General features: G+C 42.2%; 1 protein-coding gene and 1 pseudogene across 1 annotated transcript in view; both read left to right on the top strand.

The window, feature by feature from the left end:
* Window positions 1-15,664, top strand: part of LOC149811395 (protein MICRORCHIDIA 4-like) — a 39,262-nt gene extending 23,598 nt beyond the window's left edge. Inside the window, exons 7-20 of the mRNA XM_089992540.1 lie at window positions 102-177; window positions 9,299-9,427; window positions 10,132-10,230; window positions 10,489-10,590; window positions 10,733-10,894; window positions 11,146-11,241; window positions 11,821-11,872; window positions 11,951-12,062; window positions 12,155-12,222; window positions 12,412-12,923; window positions 13,973-14,136; window positions 14,231-14,315; window positions 14,904-15,026; window positions 15,307-15,664. Coding sequence (XP_089848666.1) covers window positions 102-177; window positions 9,299-9,427; window positions 10,132-10,230; window positions 10,489-10,590; window positions 10,733-10,894; window positions 11,146-11,241; window positions 11,821-11,872; window positions 11,951-12,062; window positions 12,155-12,222; window positions 12,412-12,923; window positions 13,973-14,136; window positions 14,231-14,315; window positions 14,904-15,026; window positions 15,307-15,375 — 1,849 coding nt within the window. The 3' untranslated portion in view covers window positions 15,376-15,664. The remainder of the gene's footprint in view (window positions 1-101; window positions 178-9,298; window positions 9,428-10,131; window positions 10,231-10,488; window positions 10,591-10,732; window positions 10,895-11,145; window positions 11,242-11,820; window positions 11,873-11,950; window positions 12,063-12,154; window positions 12,223-12,411; window positions 12,924-13,972; window positions 14,137-14,230; window positions 14,316-14,903; window positions 15,027-15,306) is intronic.
* Window positions 15,665-18,842: 3,178 nt separating this feature from the next.
* On the top strand, window positions 18,843-22,040 carry LOC149811394 (TPD1 protein homolog 1 pseudogene; annotated as a pseudogene).
* Window positions 22,041-23,494: the final 1,454 nt, after the last annotated feature.

Genomic DNA, 23,494 nt, shown 5'->3' with positions numbered 1-23,494 from the left:
ATGAATTAAGAATATTTTTTAGTAGGATGGACTATGTCACTGTACATTATTTACATCATCATTGGTATTTCACTTATTTTAAATCATTTTTGATCTTGTAGCCCCACACAGAGCATTGGATTACTTTCCTACACATTCTTGCGGAGCACTGGAAAGGAAGATATAATGATTCCTATGGTACACTACTACTAGCTTCATTTTTATTTACTTATTATGATGGGTGCTAAAAGGATGTCTTCATTGATTATCTATTTAAAAATGCTCGAGAAAAATAGGCAACTTGCATTGATGCATCATTTGTATGCAAATTATGGAAATTTATCTTGACTTCATTGTTGAATGTTTTTCATGTAAATGTTGTCTACTGAAGTTGAATGACTATTTTGGTATAAGTTGAGATGCATGATTTTACCATGCGCTTTGTGCTTCAAATGCTGCTTAATGCTGAATTTATATAAATTATCCTTGGTTGAGTTGAATAGTCTGCATCATTTTACCAAGGAATTTGTTCTAAAGATTTAAACTACTAGCTCTGATGATGAAAACACTTCATGAGGATGCTACTTGACAATGTCATATTCATCATTTGCTAATAATTCTTATGTATAAATGTTATCCAATCTTAAAAGTTTAACCTTCTTGACATGGAATGTCCGCACTGGTACCTACATTCCAACTGTTTCATTGACTCCTTTCAACCCAACTAAAAAACCAGATAAAGAAAATTGGATTTTTTTGGATGTGTTCAGCCATTATTGACAGCGAGGCAACACCTGTTATTGCACTATTTTGATGATTTGTTTCATGCAAGTGGAAGGTGCTCACAGGACAGGAAAGAAAGTTTAGGTTTACTAGCTTAAAATGCTTCAAATTAAGTTGAAGTATTGAGCAAGCAGGTCCATCAGAAGAGATTGGTGTATGGTGTAGCTTGGTGCAGCACTGTCGTGTATTCAACATGCTATAGCCCAAGGGATTTGACGACTTTGCTAAACAGATTTAGTAGAAAGCCCGGTCACTGTTCTGGTTTCTTGGTTCATTGTGGCTTGTGGAAGTATCATGCACCCAACTAGTGTTCTCATTGTGCGTGTTCTTCTTCAATCTGAGGTTAACGTCAAACTGATGTCATCTCATGAAGGAAAAAAATTGTTGAACAGTCATATTCTTTAAGAACTTGAGGATGTGTTGGAGGTGCTTAAGGGATTCCACCATAGAGGACAAAAACCCTTTCTTCAAAAAACACCATCAGGTTGCCTTATTTGATGTGCAATATTAAATTTTTGATCCGTTGATTGATCAAGGATCATGATCAAAATTAAACGTTGTATGGAGATGGTGATTAAATTTCAATTGGTGGTGCATTTTGTTAGAAGGTGACGTGCATATGTGATGCAGAGCAGGACCGATCCAGATCCATAACGCATGACACAGGCACGGCCAGGGAACCCGGCTCCAATGGGATGGACGATCGGACCCAGGTGATGGATCCGATCGCGAGTCCGGCACCATGATGTAGGGACGTGCTCCTGCACACTTACGCCAGGCGAGCGAAGAATGGAAACTGTGCAGCCCACGTCAACAGCCTCAACAAGAGTTGAGAGCATCGGGTCTCGGTCCCGGATCCAAACCCTGTGCGCAACCTATCAAGTGCCCAACCCTAGGGTTACGTGGAGTGAAAGAAGTTTGAAGATTTGCTCTTTTCTTTTATTGTTTTCTGTTTTTTGCTTTGCTGCCAGCATTTGTTCTTCTGCGGCCATTATTTTCATTCCTTATTTTCTCCATTATTCTTCATTGTAATTCGTTCCTTTCAATAAACAAGTTAAGTAGCATCGAAACTCCGATCCTCGCTGCATCAAAGTGGTATCAAAGCACCAAGCCTCCTCTTTGGTCAACGACATGACGCAAGAAGCGATGAACGATCCTACGAGCAAGAAAGAGCGGGAGGAAACCGACAACGAGGGTCCGATGATGCAAATGGTATACATGATGACCAAGATCCAAGAAAATCTGCTACGCCTGAGCAAAGATGTAGCCGGCATGTCAAAACGTATGGACGGGATCAAGGCCGGATTGTCGCCCTTGAGTTGCTGGTGGAGCAATGCGCGACGTCAATGCAAAGAATGGGAACAGAGCTGGATGACAGCGCAATTGATCGTGTGAATGCAATACTCGCAGAATCAGTCTAGCCGCCGCACCCTCATTCTGTCCGCGCCACCATTTTGCATCCGGTACCCTCTCTCCATCCAGAATCGGTAGCGGCTGTGAATCACACAGTCGGTACCTTCCAGCCGAACCAGGGGATCACGGCAGGACCCCCCACGTCTTGGGTGCGCTACAGCCCTGGCCACGAGCCACGCTGGCTGTGTCGCAGGCCGGGCTTGGTCTGCAGGACCCCAGTGTCACGCTGAGCCTTGCTGCATGCCCAGGTTTGTCAGCTCGATCTGGTAAGGAACTCCCCTTCCCTTCTGAGCTTGTGCGTGGAGGCCCTGTGGCAGCACACCCGCGAGCGAGAGCAGGGGGATCCCTGTGGATGGGTCCGAACTCGAGAGGGTTCAGACCGGAGTTTGTGACAGCTGGACCCATACCCGGATCCCGACTTCTATCCTTTGGGTCCCAAGGAGCGGGTCCGAGTCTTGAATCCCCATACTCGACCTACCCAGTTGAGTTCGGTTCGCGGTTCGCCCCGAATCAGACCCAACCCCCTAATCTTGAGCCTCAAAATAGATCCAATACCGACCCAAACCTATATCGGACCCGGACGGAGCTCCAATTTGAATTTGAGTCCGGTCAAAACCGGACCCATTCTGTTATGGATCAAGGATCGAGTTCTAACCAGGCCTTTTCGCACCACAACTCGATCCTGATCCTACCTACCCCATTTTGGGTCCGACGAATAATTTAGGATTTGACCCGATCCAGATCCAATCGGGTCAATCATCCCAGTATTACACCAACAAAATCCAATACCCATACCAGACCCAATTCGTTAACCCGTCCCCGATCCAGAACCCGGTACCCTACTCGTCACACTACCTCTACCCTGACCCAACCCTTAACCCGAACCCATATTATCCCATTCCCACCGACCTAGAACCCGTGAACCGACCAACCCTTCCACCTTTTGTAGTACCTCCTGTTATACCGGTGCCTCAACGCCGGCCGCAGATCTATGTCACAGGGATTCGGCTAGCAGGGTGCCGCACCCGCGTCAACGCGACTCGACGCGGGTGCGGTCAACCCGATCCTGGGTGCGTTGACCGCACCCAGGATCATTAAGGTCCATTTTTTTTTGGATTTTTTTTTTAAAAATTTGCCCAAATGGGCTTCAATTTTTTTTTTAAAAAAATTATGCTGACAGCAGCAACAGCTGTCTGTCAGCTGCTGTCAGCTGCAGCAGCTGTCTGTCAGTTGCTGACTGTTAGCTGCTGACAGCAGCTGTCTGTCAGCTGCTGACAGCTGCAAAATTTGAAAAAAATCCGCCTATTCCCCCGACCCCCTTTATATATATATATATATATTACATTTTTGCCCCTGCCGCACCCCCGCACCCGAGTTTTTTGGAAGTGCCGAATCCCCGCACCCGCACCCGCGCCCGCGCCCGCACCCGCACCCGCACCCGCACCCACGTGACATAGCCGCAGATGGCTCCCACCCATGGACGGGCCCGATCGAGGCGGATTCAGCAGGGACCGGTGCGGCCTAAGCGCCAACTACACATCATGGGAGTTCGCCAACACCAACCTCCAGTCGAGCAGTACCGTGACGAAAATGACGTTGCCATGATGGACGATGAAGCCTTCTGGAACGAGCACCCTGCAGGAATGGTAGAACCTCGTTAACACAGAGCGCCAGAGCACCCCTCCACCTACGGGGTGAAGCTGGACCTTCCAGAGTTTGTGGGACGATTCGACGCCGAGCAGTTCTTCGACTGGGCCTACGCTGTGCAGTTTTTCTTCGACTACCACACTGTGGCTGAGCACCGTCGTGTCTCTCTAGCGTCCACTCGATTGAAGGGCCTAGCACAGACGTGGTGGGTTGAGCTGCAAAGGTCGATGGAACAACATGAGCAAGAGCGTGTGCAGACATGGAAAGAGATCCAGAGGTTGATGTAATCCAAGTTCGTGCCTTCAGACCATGCCGAGAGAGCCTACAATGAGTACCTGACTGCATCAAGGCACCTGTACCATGGCAGAATACACTGTTGAGTTTCATCATCTATCCCTGCGAGTGCAGATCGAGGAGATCGCTCGTCAGCAGGTCATGAGGTATATTTTTGGTCTTCGTCCTGCTATTTCTGATGATTTCAGTTGTGTCATAGTCGAGTCATTGGATCAGGCCAGCAGTTATGCAATGAATGTGGAGGAAAAATTGAAAAGGAGGTAGGAGTATAGAGTCTCGCGGAGTGACAAGTCCAGTCGACCCAAGTCGAGTTTCCCAACCAGGGGAGCTCAAAGTTTACCCCAAGAGCAGACTCTAGCAAGCCTGACTAGTCCAAACCAGCCTACCATACCAGGTCCAAGTCCAAACCTAGTGAGTCAACCTTTCGTTGTTTTAGGTGTCAGGAGTTAGGACACGTAGCGTCCAAGTGCCCCACTGTGAACAAGAACGCCCATTTCATCGAGGGTATTGTTGAGTCCGCATTTGATAGTAAGAGTGAGGGTGAGTCGTCGGTTGATGGAGAGAATGAGAAGGAAGTCGTAGAGTTCGACGGTAACGTCGAAAATTTGTTGTCCATCCGTCATGTTTTGACCGCACCCCGAGAGTCGACTCCTGCAAGATGGTTGCGGAATAACATTTTTAAGATCCGGTGCAACTGTGAGGGGGCATGCGTGCGATGTTATCATTGATACTGGGGCTGTGAGAATATGGTTTTCGAGAGTGTTGTGTCCACCCTGAACCTGAAAATGGAGAAATTGTCCCAACCATACAAGATGACATGGTTCAAAAGAAGGAACGAGGTTCCCATTACCCAGCGTTGTTTAGTTTGGTTCTCCATGGGAGAGCATTACCACGATGAGGTGTGGTGTGATGTAGCCCCTATGAGTGCGTGTCATATTCTTTTGGGACGTCCTTGGCAGTTTGATCGCAAGACCATTCACGATGGCCGTAGAAACACATACTCATTTACTTTTAAGGGGCATAAAATAGTCCTCCTTATCAAGGAGACCAGTTTTCCCAATGTGGATAGGCTCGAGCGAGTTCTCTGGCTCGCGGGCCTATCATACCGGACTTTCTTGAGCCCTTGTAGGGAGGATGGTTATTGTTATGCCCTGGTGGCTAAGCCATCTATGAGTACTTCGTTACCCGTTCTCGCGGACATCGCGCCTCTTGTTGAGGAGTTTCGTGACATTATGCCAGATGACCTTCCTGATGGCCTACCTTTGATGAGGGTGGTGCAACATGCCATTGATTTAGTCCCGGGGTCGAGTTTGCTTAACCTCCCCGCCTATCGAATGAACCCATATGAGCACGCCGAGTTGTTGAGGCAGGTACAAGAGTTACTACAAAAGGGTTTTATTTGTGAGAGTGTGAGCCCTTGCGCAGTGCCTGCCCTGCTCACTCCTAAGAAAGACGAGTCCATGCGTATGTGTGTCGACAGTAGAGCGATCAATCACATCACTGTCAAGTACCGTTTTCCCATTCCCTGCTTGGATGACATGTTTGATATGTTGACTGGTGCCTCTATTTTCTCTAAAATCGATTTAAAAAGTGGTACCACCAAATCTGTATCCGAGAGGGGGATGAATGAAAAACGATATTCAAGACACGTGATGTGTTGTATGAGTGGTTAGTCATGCCATTTGGGTTATCAAATGCCCCCGAGTACTTTCATGAACATGATGACCCAAGTGTTGCGGCCGTGTATAGGGAAGTTCGTGGTAGTATATTTTGATGATATCTTGGTCTATAGTTCTTCGTTGTCTGATCATTTGAATCATTTGCGTCAAGTCCTAGAGATTTTAATGAAGGAGAAGTTGTATGTCAATGCCAAAAAGTGTGAGTTTCTGACGTCAAGTGTGGTATTTTTGGGTTTTATTGTGTCGTCTGATGGAGTTAAGACGGATCCCGCCAAAGTCCATGCGATTGTAGAAGGGCCTACCCCAAGGACTATAGGAGAGGTCCGTAGTTTCCACGGGCTAGCCAATGTCTACCGTCGTTTTGTGAGAAACTTTAGCACCCTCATGGCCCCTATCACGGAATGCCTAAAGGGTACTAGTTTTCATTGGACTTTGGCCGCAGGCAAAGCTTTCACGCTCATCAAAGAGAAAATGACTAGTGCCTCCGTCCTAGCCCTTCTTGATTTTAGTGCAGTCTTTGAGGTTGAGTGCGACGCCTCTAAAGTGGGAATTGGTGCCGTCTTGAGTCAGAACCGCAAGCCCATTGCTTTCTTTAGTGAAAAGCTGACCCAGGCGACGTGTCAGTACTCCACTTATGATGTCGAGTTCTATGCCGTTGTGCAAGCTCTTTGTTACTGGAGGCATTATCTCATTTATAAAGAGTTCGTCTTGTACACAGATCATGAGGCGTTGAAGTATTTAAATAGCTAAAAGAAGTTGAGTGCTAGACATGCTAAGTGGGTCAGTTTCTTGCAAGAGTACACTTTTATGATTCACCATCAATCAGGTACTCTGAACAAGGTAGCTGGCGCACTTAGCAGGAAAAATAGTCTTTTAATGACTATGTCCGTGCAGGTCATTGGGTTTGAGCAATGCAAGGAGTTGTACCCAATAGACCCTGATTTTCAGCCGGTCTGGGAAGGGTGCCTCTCCTTTACCAGCACAACAGACCCACGGTTCGTTATACATAACGGTTACCTCTTTCGAGGTAATAAGTTATGTGTGCCAGCATTCTCTCTTAGGCTACAATTGATTTTCGAGTTACATGATGGGGGACTAGCTGGGCATTTTGGACATGATAAGACGTTCGCTCTGTTAGATGAACGCTACTTTTGGCCCAAAATGCACAAAGATGTTGTCAAGTTTGTCCAGAGTTGTCGAGTATGTCAAGTGTCCAAGGGTCAACGTCAAAATAGTGGTTTGTACACTCCTTTGCCCATCCCTGAGAGACCTTGGGAACACATTTTCATGGATTTTATTGTGGGTCTTCCCAGAAGCTTGCATCGTTTTGATTCCATCTTAGTTGTGGTTGATCGATTTTCCAAAATGGCTATCTTTGTCCCATATAAGCGAACCACTAACGCCTCGTTAGTAGGCTCGTACTACTTCAAGGATGTGGTCCGCTTTCATGGATTGCCTCACACGATCACCTCAGATTGTGACACTCGCTTCATGAGTCATTTTTGAAAATCATTATGGGCCTTATTGAAACCCAAACTCTAGTTCAGCAGTGCATACCACCCACAGACCGATGGCCAAACCGAAGTCGTGAACCACACCTTAGGGGACCTACTCAGGAGTCTAGTTGGGGAGAATGTCAAAACTTGGGACCTAGTCTTACCGCAAGCCGAGTTCGCCTACAATAGTTCCATCAACAGGTCCACGGGCAAGTCTCATTTTCAAGTGGTTTATGGCCGTTCACCAACTCATGTAGTAGATCTAGCACCTGTGCCTAGTCTCCAAGACCCAGCCCCAGACACATTTGATGCCGTTGAGTACATGCGTGATATTCACAGACAAGTTAAAGCCAAGCTTGTTGAAAGTTATGAAGCTTACAAAGCCTTTGTGGACCGGGGTCGTCGAGATGTTCGATTTCAAGTAGGACAGTTAGTGTGGGTTTACCTGCGTCCTGAGCGTTTCCCAATAGGCACTTATGGTAAGTTGAGTCCTAAGAAGCATGGCCCCTTCAAGATCCTCCGACGATGGGGTCCGAATGCCTACCTCTTTGAACTGCCCGAAGATTGTCACATTTCGCTTATCTTCAATGTGTCTGATCTATATGCTTACTGTGGTGACAACAAGTCGTCAGAGCCAACTTCTTCCCAACCAGGGGAGAATGATGTAGAGAAGGAACAACCTAGATCCATATTGCATGACCCAGGCACGACCAGGGAACCCGACTCTAATGGGATGGACGATCGGACCCAGGTGATGGATCCGATCGCGAGTCCGGCACCACGATGCATGAACGTGCCCCTGCGCACTTACGCCATGCGAGCGAAGAATGGAAACTGTGCAGCTCACGTCAACAGCCCCAACAAGAGTTGAGAGCATCGGGTCTCGGTCCCGGGTTCTGGATTCGAGATCCAGACCCTGTGCGCAGCCTTTTAAGTACCCAGCCCTAGGGTTGCGTGGAGTGGAAGAAGTTTGAAGATTTGCTCTTTTCTTTTATTGTTTTCTGTTTTCTGCTTTGCTGCCAGCATTTGTTCTTCTGCAGCCATTATTTTCATTCTCTATTTTCTCCATTATTCTTCATTGTAATTCGTTCCTTTCAATAAACAAGTTAAGTAGCATCGGAACTCCGATCCTCGTTGCATCAATATGTTGTCAGGAATGAGTCCTCATAGTTTGGTTCTTATGCATACTCAATGTGACACCTACCTTCCAACTTCCCAGGTAAGCTCAATCTTGTAATCAGGAATTTGTCTGAATTTGTCATCATCTCTTTTATGTTTCTTTGTATTTTTCCTCATCGTCTCTCATCAACTTGTATATTATTATTTTTCTTGATTTTACCAATGTTTTGTTTGATTAAGTTCAAAATGAAGCAAAGCATGTCAGGTATATGATCCCTTGACACCATTTTTGTGTTAAAAGTGAGGGCGAGAGATTGAAAAGATGGATGTGCTCATTTTTCCAAAAAGTAAAAGGATGTGTTGGTTAGAAAAGTGGTGGATGAAATGTTAACAAATGGTATTCAGGTTTCGGTCAAGTGGATTGGTCTCAGTCCTCTGGATCTGGACAGGAGATGGTTCTTAATAAGTGAAGGTTCTTCCATGTGTACCAGCTGTTTTATCTGCCTTTTGTGAGAGCACATCTTTGTTTCTATGAAATGTTAAATGTTTTCCCTCGTTCTGGATATTTCAATGAAATGAAATATTGTCACATACTACTTTCCAGTTAATGTTATGCTGTTTGCTTTTCCCTCATTGGCTAGTTGTTATCATTGACTATCATGGAAGTAGCTGTTGGATTTTTGTTGAGATTATAATAGTTTGTATCAAATTATTCACTATGGTGAGTTTTACTCTACATACATCAGGAGCTTTTCTTTCCCATGGGAATGGAGTGTTTGCTAGAAAATGCTTTCTAAGTTCATCCAGTGCTACTCTGCTGGCATATTTTGTTTGATACATTTATTGTTCTTCTCTTGTTACTAAATTCGAATCTCTTTAACTGATAAGGTTGACTATGAAAAAGTGTGGCAAAGTTGGAAAGCATTGGTTCGTTCATCCCAATCTGATTGGAGCAGAAATCTGGAAACTATTGTACAATGGTCTCCGTATTCAAGTGAAGCAGATCTTCTGCAACAGGTATGCCAGTTTACTTTCGTATTGCTCATTAGTAATATTACCTTGGTCTTATTTTATCAAGTGTACTCAACCATGGGATTCTTTGCCTTTCACTAACCCTGCACACTACAATGGAAAAAGTAACTGTAAACAAATTAGATTAACCATTGACTTGTGGTTAATTTTTTTATGCAGTTTAAGGGATTCGTTGATGATCATTGAACAGTATATCATGTTTTAAAGATCATACTAGCTTCAGAGAAAAGTTATCTCTATAAATTGGTGTTTGTTTGCAAGTTGATATATGCATTTTTTCTATTTTAGTCTGAAAAAATACCAAAATGCTGTACATCCTCGGATTCACCATGTTGATCTTCTCCTTCTTTCTTTTGATTATTTTTATTATTTTTACTGTTTAACCAAACTCATCTGGCCATGATACTCTGGTTAGATTTCACATGCATTTTCCTCTTTAGTTGCATCTTAGAGTTTTTTGATGAACACCCTCTTCAATGAAAAATAAGCATTTAGGTGGCAGCTTGGTAAATAGATCACTTTGAGATTAAAACATAGTTAGTTTTGGTTTCAGTTGCACAAATAACTTGTCTGTCACAAGATAAATTCTAACTTTCTTATTTGTGTCATTGTTTCTTTCATCTGGCATAGGAACACGGCTATGTTCAGAAGAAAAATCTTCTTAGTTATTATTTTTTTCTTAATTACAGTTCAGCTTTTTGAAAGAACATGGGACTCGCATTGTCATATACAACCTTTGGGAGGATGACCAAGGAGAGCTTGAACTTGATTTTGATACAGATCCCTATGTAAGTATTTCATTGGGTATGGGTATTATTTATTCCTTTTAGCATCTGAAAATTTAGTATTCTGTGCCTCCAAAATATAGTGTTTGATGTGTCTCCATATTCGTTTGAAATTTGTTGTGTATATTCAGCAGCATGTAAGAAAATATTTGGAAGGTCCACTACTAGGAAATTTCAAATGTGTACCAGTTGGGTGCACTGAACCTACTTTATTATTCAAACATTGCATGTCTGATCTCCATCTGAAATTGAAATGGCCAGGACATTCAATTAAGAGGTGTCAACCGTGATGAGAAGAATATACAGATGGCTAAGCAATTTCCCAATTCTAGACATTTCCTCACGTATCGGCATTCCTTGAGGGTATATTTTTCTTTTGTTTGCCAGTCAGCTCATTATTTTCCAGAAAAAGAGAAAATCTGAAACACATCTCTACATCATCCCTGGGTGCTCATCTTTCTTCTTGTGTGCTCTCTAAGTCAATGTTTTATTTGAACAAATGCAGAGTTATGCATCGATTATCTATCTGAGGCTTCCAGAAGGCTTCCGAATGATTTTGCGTGGAAGGGGTGTTGAACACCATAACTTAGTGAATGACATGATGCTAAATCAAGAGATCACTTACAGACCACAGGCAGGTGCTGATGGAGTTCCCAAGGATGCTAATGTAATAACCTTTACCTAATGTCATTTGTTTAGTTACATCTAATTTATGTTAGATCCATTTACCCTTTAGTATTAAGATTTTTTTTTCTGATGAAAGGATGACATGTAGGTCTATAGACTACACAAATGTGCCATTTTTTTTAAAGTGATTATATTCCAAAAACATTTGCAAGTTATGTTGGATGAAGGAAAAAATTTGAACTGATCCTCATTTTTCACGTATGCATTTTTTGTCCCTTTCTTGGTGAACAGATGGTTGCCGTTGTGACAATTGGATTCGTAAAAGATGCAGGACATCACATTGATGTTCAAGGGTTTAATGTGTATCACAAGAATCGTCTTATCAAGGTGAGTTATGCTGACATTTTTACCTTTTACATGTGATCAAACCAAGTACAGCTAAAGCCATTTATTCAGTTAAATCAGGAATCCTCTCGAGTATCATATTTGCATGCCTGTTCTATTTAACAAAGTCAAATCCCTGGGGAGAAGATTTCAAAAACTTAAAACATGTCTAAATGGTTGACTGAATTGAGTTGGCACCCATAAGCATTTTATTAAGTTTAATCTGTTAATACGTACCTGTCTGCTTTTATTTTTCTTTATTCGGTTGTTAAGAAATAAAATTGATTTGGTTTAGTAGGAATTGCAAATTGGATAATGAAAAATCTATGCTTTAACCTCTTATGCATCCATATAAGTTTTGAAGTTCTAGTGTCAAATCTTTTGAACCTAGTGGTGACCTGAAATTAATATTCTAGGCTCTGGCTTCAGCAACAACAATCTATTTTTTTTTTTAAATTATAGCCTTCATATCTCATTGATCTTATTTCTGATACATGGAGGCACGTAAACAGTTAGGAGTTTGATTTGTCCTGTTTGTGTATTTCTTGATCTATACTTTTCTTCTCTTTATTTTTCTTCCAGCCTTTCTGGAGGCTCTGGAATTCTACTGGAAGTGATGGGCGTGGAGTCATAGGTAATGACATGATGACAAATCATGTTTCTATGGCTACTGGGAGGACTTTCATACTGAATGCTGTCTTTTCTGATGCAGGTGTGCTGGAAGCTAATTTTGTGGAGCCAGCTCATGATAAACAAGGCTTTGAGCGCACAACTGTTCTTTCCAGACTTGAAGCACGCCTTGTTCAGATGCAGAAAACATACTGGTTGGTGTAGCCTCTCTGTCTGTTGGTAGAGGCAACATGTACTTAAAAACAAATTTTTTGATCATTTAGTTGTTTTGTATAATTTCATTCAGGTCACACAACTGCCACAGAATTGGCTATGCTCCCAGACATAATAAGAAATTCATCAACGATTATCCAGGTATTGGCATGTCTTGATATCTTTATTTCCAAACCGGTACATGTGATGCATTGTTTCTCAAACTGAATCATGATATTGAGGTTAACAAGACTCATACTTGCGCATCTCCTGCTTCCTGCAAATCAAGACCCTTTCAGATAATTTATGATGTTAAGATAGATTTGTTTACCTTAGTACAATATTTTGCAGAGAGTTCATCACCTGAACGACCCTCATCCAGGCCTAGAACAAAAGCTCTTTGTTCAACCGGTTTGCCCCAACTTATGAACTCTATTAAACACATCAGTAGCAGAGATATTTTGCCTTTGGCATCTTCAAAGATTGTAGACATTGAACAAATTAATGGCCATACACCAAATAGATTGGGCAGTGGAAGGTCACAGTGTTTAGCACCAGCATCTGCAAAAAGTGATTCAGGAAAGAGCTCACCCCAACCACTTTATCAGAACTGTCATGCAGCAGGGTCGTTTGAGGAATCTGGAAGGTTCACAAGCTTGCAAAAAAGTATCCATGTGGATCAAGAGTGTTCACGACCTGTTGGTGGTGATAGTGATCACCAGATACCTTGCAGCCCTTTAGATAGGGTAGATGATGCAAATCTGGCTGGTGAATCGTATGATGGTTTCCATGATACTCGGCCGGGTGAAGTGGGTGCTTTAAATGGAGGAGCCGAGCACACCACTAACCAGGATACCTGGAAGGTACTTCATACAACATTTTCCATGTAGTTCTAATATTACGTGCTGGTTTGCATTTTGGTGTAATGTAAACCCTACAAGGCTCAGTTCCTATGTCATATAGGTGCGGGTATGGAGGGTAAGAAATGGTAATTTAAAAAAATGTGGGTACAGGGGTATGACTATATATATAATGATATAATTGTATATACATAATGATATAATTATGAACAAATAACCAGTAAAAAATTAATTCAAAACTCGATAAGTTAACACACATAACTGCAGCGAACAACTTAAGAAGCTAACACACATAATTCAGAGTTCAAATAACAAATAACAACTAACAAATCAACAAGTTATCACACATAAATCAAAATTCAAATAACAAATAACAACTTAACAAGTACATATAATTCTAAATTCAAATAATAGCTAACAGGTAACAACTTGACAAGTGGTCAGTAGTAGTAACTATGAAGTCATGGGCCTTATGGTTGTGGTTCATATGTTTCTGCTTCATCAAAATTTGTTGATGTTAGCAAACAAAATAAATTGAGAATTTAACTGAAGCCCAAATATGTTAAGCAAAGCAAAGGACCACATCATTAATAAAAAATAAAAAATCATTTTACAGTCTACACATAGCAAGAGGAATATAGTATCATGGGAAGTATGCATCTATAAAAAAGGACTCTATTTCCTGGGAATACAGTATTTTGATTTCACACCCTTAATCTATATATGCATCTAGTTATGGATATGAAGATTTATTTAAGTTTGGATATTGCTTAAGCTTGAGGGTACTTTGTTGTTCTTAATGGTTATTCTTGTTTTATTAAGTGAAAGATGGGGTGTGAGGCTGTATTTTCATCTTTACTATATAATGGTTTGCCATCCTTGTTAATTAATGGAAATGTTAAACACTTGTCTTTTGCGTCTGCCACCCTACTTAAGTCATACAGTTTACAGCCTTTGTAGTTGTATTATTTTCTTTTAAATAATTAAATTGTGTTGCAATTTAAGATGTGCATACTGACTGCTTTTGCATGTTTTGTTAATTTCATACACAGGCACCAAAACAGCAGCATTTTGCTGCTAATCTTCAAAATAACAATGCTGGCGATGGAAGTGAACCAACTCTTTTTCTTAATAAATCTAATGCATCTGTCCTTAGAAAGTTAGACCCTGACAGTCTAAAGCATTTGGAAGATGAAAATCACACCTTAAAAGAAAGGTTGTACTTAATTGAACTGTTTCATTACTTATTGCACTAGTATGATGACTCGTGAACTTCTTGTTTATTTATTTTTTTGGTTCATTCATTTTAGGTTGAAGGCATTAGAGGATAAACTTTTGCAAGATTTCCAGGAACTGCAATGTGAAAGAGACAGGAGGATGTCATCGGAAGCTCATGTGAGATTCTTCTCTGATGACATTCACTCTTCAGAGATATCATGATATGTTCAGATTTTCTTGTCGAGTCAACCAAGGCTTTTTATAATGTAGTTGACATTTATCTCAGATGAATAACTTCTTCATAGGTGGAAGATGTTCCTTGCAGTACAGATAGTTTTCTTCATCCGCTGTTGTATTTTAAATCATACATGCACACGTATTTTGCATTTTTTGACATTTTATAACAAATATGGCAGTCAATGATGATATAAGTAATGGCATCTGAAAATTGCTCAACAGATGATGCATATATATGGGAAGCACTAAAGTTGTGCACCCAAGAAAAAAAAGCAGAATATGATGCTTGTTCGTGGGTGGGGTTATTATGAACTATCAACGACTCCCTTTTTTTTCATAATTATCACAAATTTAGCGTTTTTTCCATGCCATTAATTGTTGCATTGCACATAGTGATGAACTACTTTTTTCCCATAATGACACTTCTGACCTTATTTAGGACTTCCTCTGTGGTCTTCTTCCTTATTTCTTGAAAGAGAGAGGCCAGTGGCATAGCATGCTCACATTTGTTTATACGGTGACTTACAGGTTGAGGAGTATAAGCAGAAGTTGCAGGAGGCAATCAAAGAACAGGAATCCTTGATTGACCTATTCGCCGAGGAAAGAAATCGGTTTAACAAGGAGGAGGAAACTCTAAGAGAAAAGTTGAAGGTAAGAGGAGGCAGATTGCTTTGCCTTTCTCAAAAAAAAATAAAAAATAAAGAGGCAGATTGCTTTGCCTTATAAAAAAAAGAGGCAGATTGCAATTTGATTCTCTCCTAAGCCAAGAGTGATTGCTTTAGTTTCACAATATGCTTTTGCTAGTTTCATCTTAGGCTTGTTATTCAATTTTATCAATATCCATCATTTCATGAGGTCGTGGACGTATGGCTATTGTCCCTAGATGTGGTTTTGTTCTCTAGGATTGTGATGCACTTCTATTCTGCTTCAGGTTGCTTATGCTACCATTCAAGATTTGCAATGGAAACAACAGAAAAATGAGGTGAAACTCGAGGGTTAGCACGAATGTAGCTCTGTCAGTGGTCACCAGGAGCCCGGATGCCACTGAATATGGTATTCCGAGCCAGCCACTGACGAGAAGAATTCTGAGGCGGGTACCTGGAGAAAACAGAGCAAACATCTGCCTGAGTTTAAATTTTTAACCAAGTTTTTGGGTTCAGTTGTACGAGCCTAACGTGCTCGAATGTTCATACAGGCCTTGTCAATAGAGCTTTTGTACTGAGCAGTGAAATGTGTGGTGCTCTTATAATTTTTTTTTTTTGAACTTAGTAACATCAATAGTGTTGTCACTTGGGTGTGGTCAGCTTGAGTTGTTACAACTTGTACCTAACACATTAAGGTATTTGAGACCCAACGGGGGCTCTGCATGGTTGGTAGGAGCTGTCAGTGCACGTCTCCTTGTGGCGGAACGTTGCAGGTTCAAACCCCAGTGGTATGATGAATAGTAACTGGTGGGGGTCTGCCTAACCCCAGCTTGCCTTCCAAAAAAATTTAAGGTATTTGAGAGAGAGAGAGAGAGAGAGAGAGAGAGAGAGAGAGAGAGAGAGAGAGAGAGAGAGAGAGAGAGAGAGAGAGAGCTCAGTGGACTCAACGTGGGGATTCTTCTCGCAATCAAGCCCTGAGCTTAACCCATTTACGCTACTAATCCAATAAAATACGGGCTTATACGACCCATAGTGCTCGGATCCATGTATTAGTCACACAAATCAACTTTATCATATCCGAGCTCATACCATAACTGAATCCTGTCTCTCATACGAGTAGGGGTGTCAATGGATTGGATCTGATCTGATCTGATCCCACCCCTTACCAGATTCTATAGCGTCAGGGTTTGGTTATAAAGTAGGGGCTCTGATTAACTATTTGAGTCGGACCCATAAGATCGGATTGTTAAAAGGGGTGTATGGTTTATGAAATTTGTATACCAAACCTGGGTTCGATCCTCTGACAAATAGCATGTGATTTGTAAAAATTTTGTGTTAATATTGCGAGAAATTGCTTGAAAGTTGAAAATAGCAATTTCTTGCAAGATTTTCAAAGCGTGACAAATATTGCAAGATTTACATTTTTAACAGATTTATTGTGAAAAGCCTCTAGTTTTTTATTTTTAAATGTATTTTAATTATATTTTCTTATAAAAAATATTTTTTATATTTTTAATTTATTTTTTATTGCAGAGATTTTGCTGAAAAAAATATGAGATTTATGAAAAAATTGAAAATCTCCTGAGTTTTTGATTGCCGATATTTTTTCATTTTTAACTTTTGTCACTATGGTTCGACCTAAGTTTTGATTAAGATCTGCAATGTAAAAAACATAAAAAATATTATTTTATCGGGTTTGGTTTTATGTAATTATTATTGGGTGCGAGTATGGTTTCTCTTATGAAAAATCTGGCCGAACCTAAATCAAGATATGATATCTGCATCACTTAGTCGGATCCAGGTTTGGACCCCAGCCATTTTAGCAGGGTCCCATCGGTTGACACCCCTATATACATTCACATTTGAATCCAAAACTTTTCAACTTTGGATCGGGTGTCAGGCCATTTTTTTTTCCATATAGGAACAGGTAAACTACCCCACCGGGGCGCAATATTTGACCCCAGGGAGCCACCGGCTTCGACTTGTAAACAAGGGGAATAACGCCCATGGGAATTGAACCCTGGTTGCCTGTGAAACAGCCAAGGCCAATTCCAACTACGCTACCCCCGTCGGGTCTGGTGTCAGGCCAAGCTTAAGCCGATGGATATCCACTCAAGTAGTGCAGTTTTGGTAATATATAATGTAAACGATAGGACTTCCTACGAAGAAAAAGGATCTTTTTCAAAATCATCCTTACCTTACACTTTTATTTAGTCAATTATAGATCCTAATACACTTATTTTAGAGAGAGAGAGAGGCGCACCTTGTGAGTAAGGGTGGCAAAATTTGACACGACCCACCAACCCGCTTCTTAGACGGGTTCGGGTTTGGCTTAAATGGGTTCGTGTCATAAATGGGTTGACCCGCCTAACCCATTTATTAAACGGGTCAGGTTCGTGTTAGGGGTATGCCAACCCGCCAACCCGGCTGACCCGTTTAATAAACGGGTTAGGCAGGTGGGTCAACCCGTTTACCCGAACCTGACCCGCCAACCCGCCCGCCAACCCATATACCTGACCCGCCCGCCAACCCGTCCGCTAACACGAACCGACCCGCTAACCCGCCAACCTGTTTACCCAATCCGATCCGTTTATTAAACAGGTTAACCATGTCTTGTCGGGTTACTCGTTTAATAAATGGGTCGGGTTCGTGTTTGCCACAGCCGACCCGTTTAATAAACGGGTCGGGTTCATGTTAAGGTATGCTGACCCGCCAACCCGATTGCCACCCCTACTTGTGAGGATAGTGACAAAAGTTAAAAAAGGCAAAAATCTCGGAAGTGAAAAATTCCGAAGATTTTGAAAATTTTCATAAATCTTGCATTTTTCGGCAAAATCTTAGCAATAAAAAATAAATTAAAAATATAAAAATCATTTTTTATAAGAAAAATATAAATAAAACACATTTAAAAATAAAAATCTTGCGATAAAATATCTGCTAAAACAGTAAATATCGTGATATTTGTCACAGTTTAAAATTCTCGCGAGAAATTACCGTTTTAAACTTTCAGGCAATTTCTCGTGAGATTTTTTATAAATCTCGCGTTATTTGTTACAGAGTTTGTGAGATGCATTCTTTCTTCATGGTCGGCGAGTCTTTGCATGGATTAAAGAAAGAGAGAGAAACTCCCTTTCTGTCTCCCTGTGTGCTCCTTTATCTCCTCCTTTTTCGGCACCTAATCTCGCTCACCCACCCCTTTGATTTCCTTTACGCGCTCGCCCTTTCGCCATTAAGGGATAGCCCCCACAGGACGTTCGGTCTGTCTCCTCATCGCAGGACAAATGTTTCAATCACTTTCTCCGCTTTGTTTTTCTTTTTCGCCGCCCTCTTTCATCTTTTTCCACTACTCTCACTTGAATTCCTCACAGAGTAGAAAAGGATTCCTTCGTCCAATCGTCCTCCACACGATACCCTCTCAGAGAGGAAGAGAGACGGAGGCTTCGACGATCGCGATTTCCCGAAGACTTTCAGAGATCCACAGAAATCAAAGCGTGATTCCATTATACGTACATCAAGACGACGAAGATTTCCGTTTTCGAAACCCTAGACGATCGGCGTTCGTTTCGCGGTGGATTTCCGGCGCGAAGTTCATCATCCGACGGACGGATTTTACGGTAGTGTGCGTTTTTTTTTCTCTCCGATCTGCAAAACCGGTTGGAGTGGCAAGAGCGAGAGATTGCAGACAGCGATTGCTGAAGAATTCCGGTTTTCTGGTGTAAAACCAAGCGTTGGATAAGCAAAACTTGGCAATTCAGAGCTCCTACTGGTCGCCATTTCATCGCAGTTGAGAGAGAGAGCAAGACGACGAATTGAAGAAGGAGAAATGCGGATTCTCATGGCGGCAATCGCGTGGGTTGTACTGTTGCTTTTGCTGCATGCAGGTATGTGCATGAATCCTAACCGCCCTAAACCCCTAAAAAAACAAAAAAGAAACCTATAAACCCCTAAGCATACGGAAAGGTCAGCCACGATCTCAGTTATTCTTTCTTTTCACGATAGAAAAGTCAAGAAATAATATCGGTTTTATTCTTTTTTTTTTTTTGCGGTGGGTGTATCGCTTTTTTTAATCCCCAACTTTGGAGACACAAGCTCCCCCACTCTTTTTGTCTTTTTCCACTTTCTGTCTTCTGGTTTCTGTCTCAGTTAGGTAATCACTTTACACTTATTTGCTCTCTCTCTCTCTCTCTCTCTCTCGTGATACAGTGAGCAGCAGGCAAGAGCTTCTCAAAGTAACGGTCGTTACTTTGGCATTTTTTTATTACCGTTATTTTCACAGGGTGGTCCACCCTTTACGTGAAATTCCATGTCAGAACCATCTTTTGTGAAAAATCGTGTATGGTGTTAACTGTTTCTGAGAATGGTCAAATAAGGACCTTGAAGGGTTTGTTTTATGGCGCGTCGCGTTTTTTTAACTGTAATTTTTATACGACCTCCTCTGTTACGGTGAGAATGGGAACGCGTGGGACACTTAAACAAATTGGGGGAGAGGGGTCCTCCAACTCTCTCTCTCTCTCTTTCTTTGGCAGGGTTAAGGCGGCACTGATGGTGAGGCGATGGCGAAGGCCCGTTCTTCGTTTCCCTCTCTTCCTTCTTTTTTGTTGTTGTTGTTGTTCTACTTTTTCATTTTTTCTTCTTTTTCATTCTTTGTTCATCTGATTATTATTATGGCAATTTTAGGTGTTTTTTATTAATTAGAGGTTTTCTTTGATTTCCATTGATTAGAGTTTTTTTCTTTGATTTGCATTGATTAATATTTTTTATTTTAATTTTTATTGATTAGGAATCTGAATCAAAATTTTTAAATTAAGGTTTTTTATAGTTAGTTTAATTAGGATTTTTTATTAAGAATTTGAATCAAAAATTTTAAATTAGGGATTTTTATAGTTATTTTGTTTAGGGTTTTCTTTGATTTGATTAGAGTTTTTATTATTATTAAGGCTTTGAATTGGTTTTTTTTAAATTAAGGCTTTTTATAGTTAATTTAATTAGAACTTTTCTTGTATTTGATTGAGGTTTGAATTAAGGTTTTTTATTTAATTTTATGGCTTATTTTTTTATAGTTGAAGTTTTTTTTGGTTTATTTATGATTTATAAGGTTTTATGATTTAATAGGGTTTGATAATTTGATTTTTATAGTTAGTTTGATTTTAGGGTTTAATATTTTTACGATAAACTTTCATAATTAAATGTAATATAATATTGATTAAATCATTTATATATAAAAAAATATCAATTTTTATTTTTTCTCAAATTACATAATTTTTAAATATTTTTTAATTTTTAAGTCTAATATGAGATCCATATTTGGGGCTAAAATTCATAATGTGTTTGTTAAAACACTCATGGTTGAAAGGATCGAGTCATACATTTGTGTGTCCATGTTGTCTGCACACAACGTTTGAACACAAAGAGCACAACTTATTGTACAATCGAAACAAACTTTGGCCTTAGTACAATCTGATATGTTCGTTCATTCTGTCTGATCTTTGACGAGCCATCAAACAATCCCTAAGTTCACACGTACACTCACACACAAATTGTCGTTCTAAAATTTGTATTTAATTTACTTTAATTCATTGGTACATGATTGCCTCTTCTTACATGTTATTAATTTACATCCATTCACATTAAAATGTTACAAACCTACCAATAACAAAAAAAAAAAAAGTAGGATAATGCCCACAAGGGCTCCGTGATAGGGGTGACTTGTGAATGCCACCAAGTTGACAGAGCATCACAAGTTTGAAATCCACAGGTGCAATGGTGTCAGTATATATCCACCTGTATTGATGATATGTATCGTATGGACAGAAAATCGATACAATAAGATACTAACCTAAATCCTTCGCCAAATGATGCAGGGCCGATACCAATAGTGACCACATTGCACGGGTGGCATCCCTTGAGGAAAGATGGAAACTGGGTGTACTCCTCAATAGGTAGTGGGAACTTCAAAATAGGGATGGCAGTGGACCGGGGGAAAGCCGGGCCCTGCCCTGCCTCGCCCCATTTGGACCGGGGATGAAGGGTATGAAACGGGGATGGAGGCGAGGACGAAGGTTAAAATCCATCCCCGTCTGGGGGTGGAGGCGGGGATGGACGTGTACTTTTCCCCGCCCCATCCCCGCCCCGACCACTTTTCCCCGCAATATCCCCGCCCCGCCTCATCCCCCTTTGAACCGGGGATGGAGGACATGAAACGGGGATGAAGGCGGGGGTGGAGGATAAAATCCATCCCCGCTGAGGAGGCAGGGCGGGGGTGGAGACCTTGTCCCCCGCCCCGCCCCACTGCCATCCCTACTTCAAAAGTTTTACCAATCGGAGGGCAGCCACTGTGTGGGTGGTGATGGGTTTTTTTCCTTTGAATTATATTTAATGCAAGTATTAGCTGAAGACAAAATACAGGATATTTTAATATATTTAACTCATGTTAACTAAGACAAGGTTGGCTAGAAAGAACAGGTTTTTATTTTTGTCTATTCTCAAAACAAAACTAAGGCTGTAACTGGAATTTCATAAAACTTGGTACTCATATGTCCCTTTGGACAAATGGTAAGTGAGAGAAGATAAAATGGTAGTTGCTGACGTACTGTTCTAAGCAGAAGCGCTTGTAGAACAAGCATCTCACTCTCTTTGCTCTCTGACACGTGTCATTGATGGGATAGCAGCATCTGGCGGTGGGCTCGCGGGGAAGCCTAATCGGATCGGGGAGTCGTGCTCAAGGGAGGACATCGCAGTGCACCAGGGTCCCACGGCGCCGCTGCCCAGCGGGATCCCGACGTACACTGTCCAGATCATCAACGTCTGCGTCACGGGGTGCTCCATCTCCAGCATCCACGTCAACTGCGGGTGGTTCAGCTCCGGCCGCACCATCAACCCCACTGTCTTCCGCCGCCTCCGATACAACGATTGCCTCGTCAACGACGGCAAAACCATACCGCCCGGCACCAGCCTCTCCTTCCAGTACGCCAACACCCACCCCTACCCCCTCGCCGTCTCTTCCCTCGTCTGTGACCAGTGAGGCAGTCGCAAATTGAGATCAGGTGCAATGTGATTGCACGCTTTAAGTGTGCTGCTGCCCTTCATCTCAACACCCACCATCTGCTGCTGGCCCCACAGCTGACAGGCTGTGTATCCCAAAGATGCACAGTGATAAGGTGCACACACCAAAAGTGTGCCATCACATTGCACCAGATCCTCCCTCCTATTTAGCCTTAATTTTTTTTTAGATTGTGTTGAGTTGCCTTTTGCTTAATTTTTTTTTTTGAGTGACTAAAGATTTCCTTGTGAATACGTATCGTCTTTTGTTGAGAGAATTCACCGGTGGTTGTTTGTGCATTTATTGGTGGTCGTAGGTCTCAAATTCAACGAGATCCTTCCATTTGAGATCCGAGAAGCTGATAACGGATCAGAGGACCTCTTAGCAATTTATCCCTTTCTTTTGGTGATAATTAAGAAAAGGGATAAAGGGCAGATCATGTGATTTGAGGATGGGGGAAGGGATCGTATATTGGGGATTTCGGATCTTTGATTAGGGATGGCAGGGGGGAAATGGGGCCCACCCCCACCCTGCCTCGCCTTGTTTGGATCGGGGATGGAGGACATGAAACGGCAGGGATGAAGCTTAAAATCAAAACCCATGCAGGGATTGCCCCGCCCCATCCCGTTCCGTCTAGGGATGGCAGTGGGGCGGGGGACAAGGTCTCCACCCCCACCCCGCCTCAAGATTTTATCCTCCAGCCCCGCCGGGGATGGATTTTATCCTCCACCCCTGCCTTCATCCCCGTTTCATGTCCTCCATCCCCGGTTCAAACGGGGATAAGGCAGGGAGGGGTGGGAAAAAGTGCACGTCCATCCCTGCCTCCACCCCGGACGGGGATGGATTTTAACCTTCGTCCCCGCCTCCATCCCCATTTTATACCCTTCATCCCGAGTCCAAACGGGGTGAGGCGGGGCGGGCCCCCGCTTTCCCCCGGTCCACTGCCATCCCTAGTCCCGTCCCCATCATCAATCTCCGCCTTGCCTTGCCCTGCCCTGCCCTGCACCATCCCCCATCCTTCTTTAGAGATGGCAGTAGATCGAGGGAAAATGGGCCCTGCCCTGCCTCGCCCTGTTTGAACCGGGGATGGATGTTAAAATTAAAACTCGTGCGGGGATGGAGGTTAGGATTTTGAGATGGGGCATGGGTGGAAAGCTTGTCCCCTGCCCCCACCCGGTCGACTGCCATCCCTGACTTTGATTTGAGATTCCTCGTTTTAATAGGGTCGAGTTGTGGCATGGAGTGCGTAAGGCAAAGTGATCATCTGTGTTTTGTGACACGCATTAGTAATTTTGTGTGGCCTGAGTGCTTTGTAAAAATACTCGGCCCGATCTCCACGGGTGCCTACCATTGGCTCGTTTAATTTTGGCATTATCATATGGTATTACGAACACTTTGCCCACTTGACCCACACGACATAGACGTTTGTGTTGACA

The sequence above is a fragment of the Nuphar pumila genome, chromosome 17 (assembly GCF_984573655.1).
Source record: "Nuphar pumila chromosome 17, dmNupPumi1.hap1.1, whole genome shotgun sequence".
NCBI classification, from domain to species: Eukaryota; Viridiplantae; Streptophyta; class Magnoliopsida; order Nymphaeales; family Nymphaeaceae; genus Nuphar; species Nuphar pumila.
Note: the sequence above shows the minus strand (reverse complement) of the source record. Positions and strands in the feature narration are given on the sequence as shown.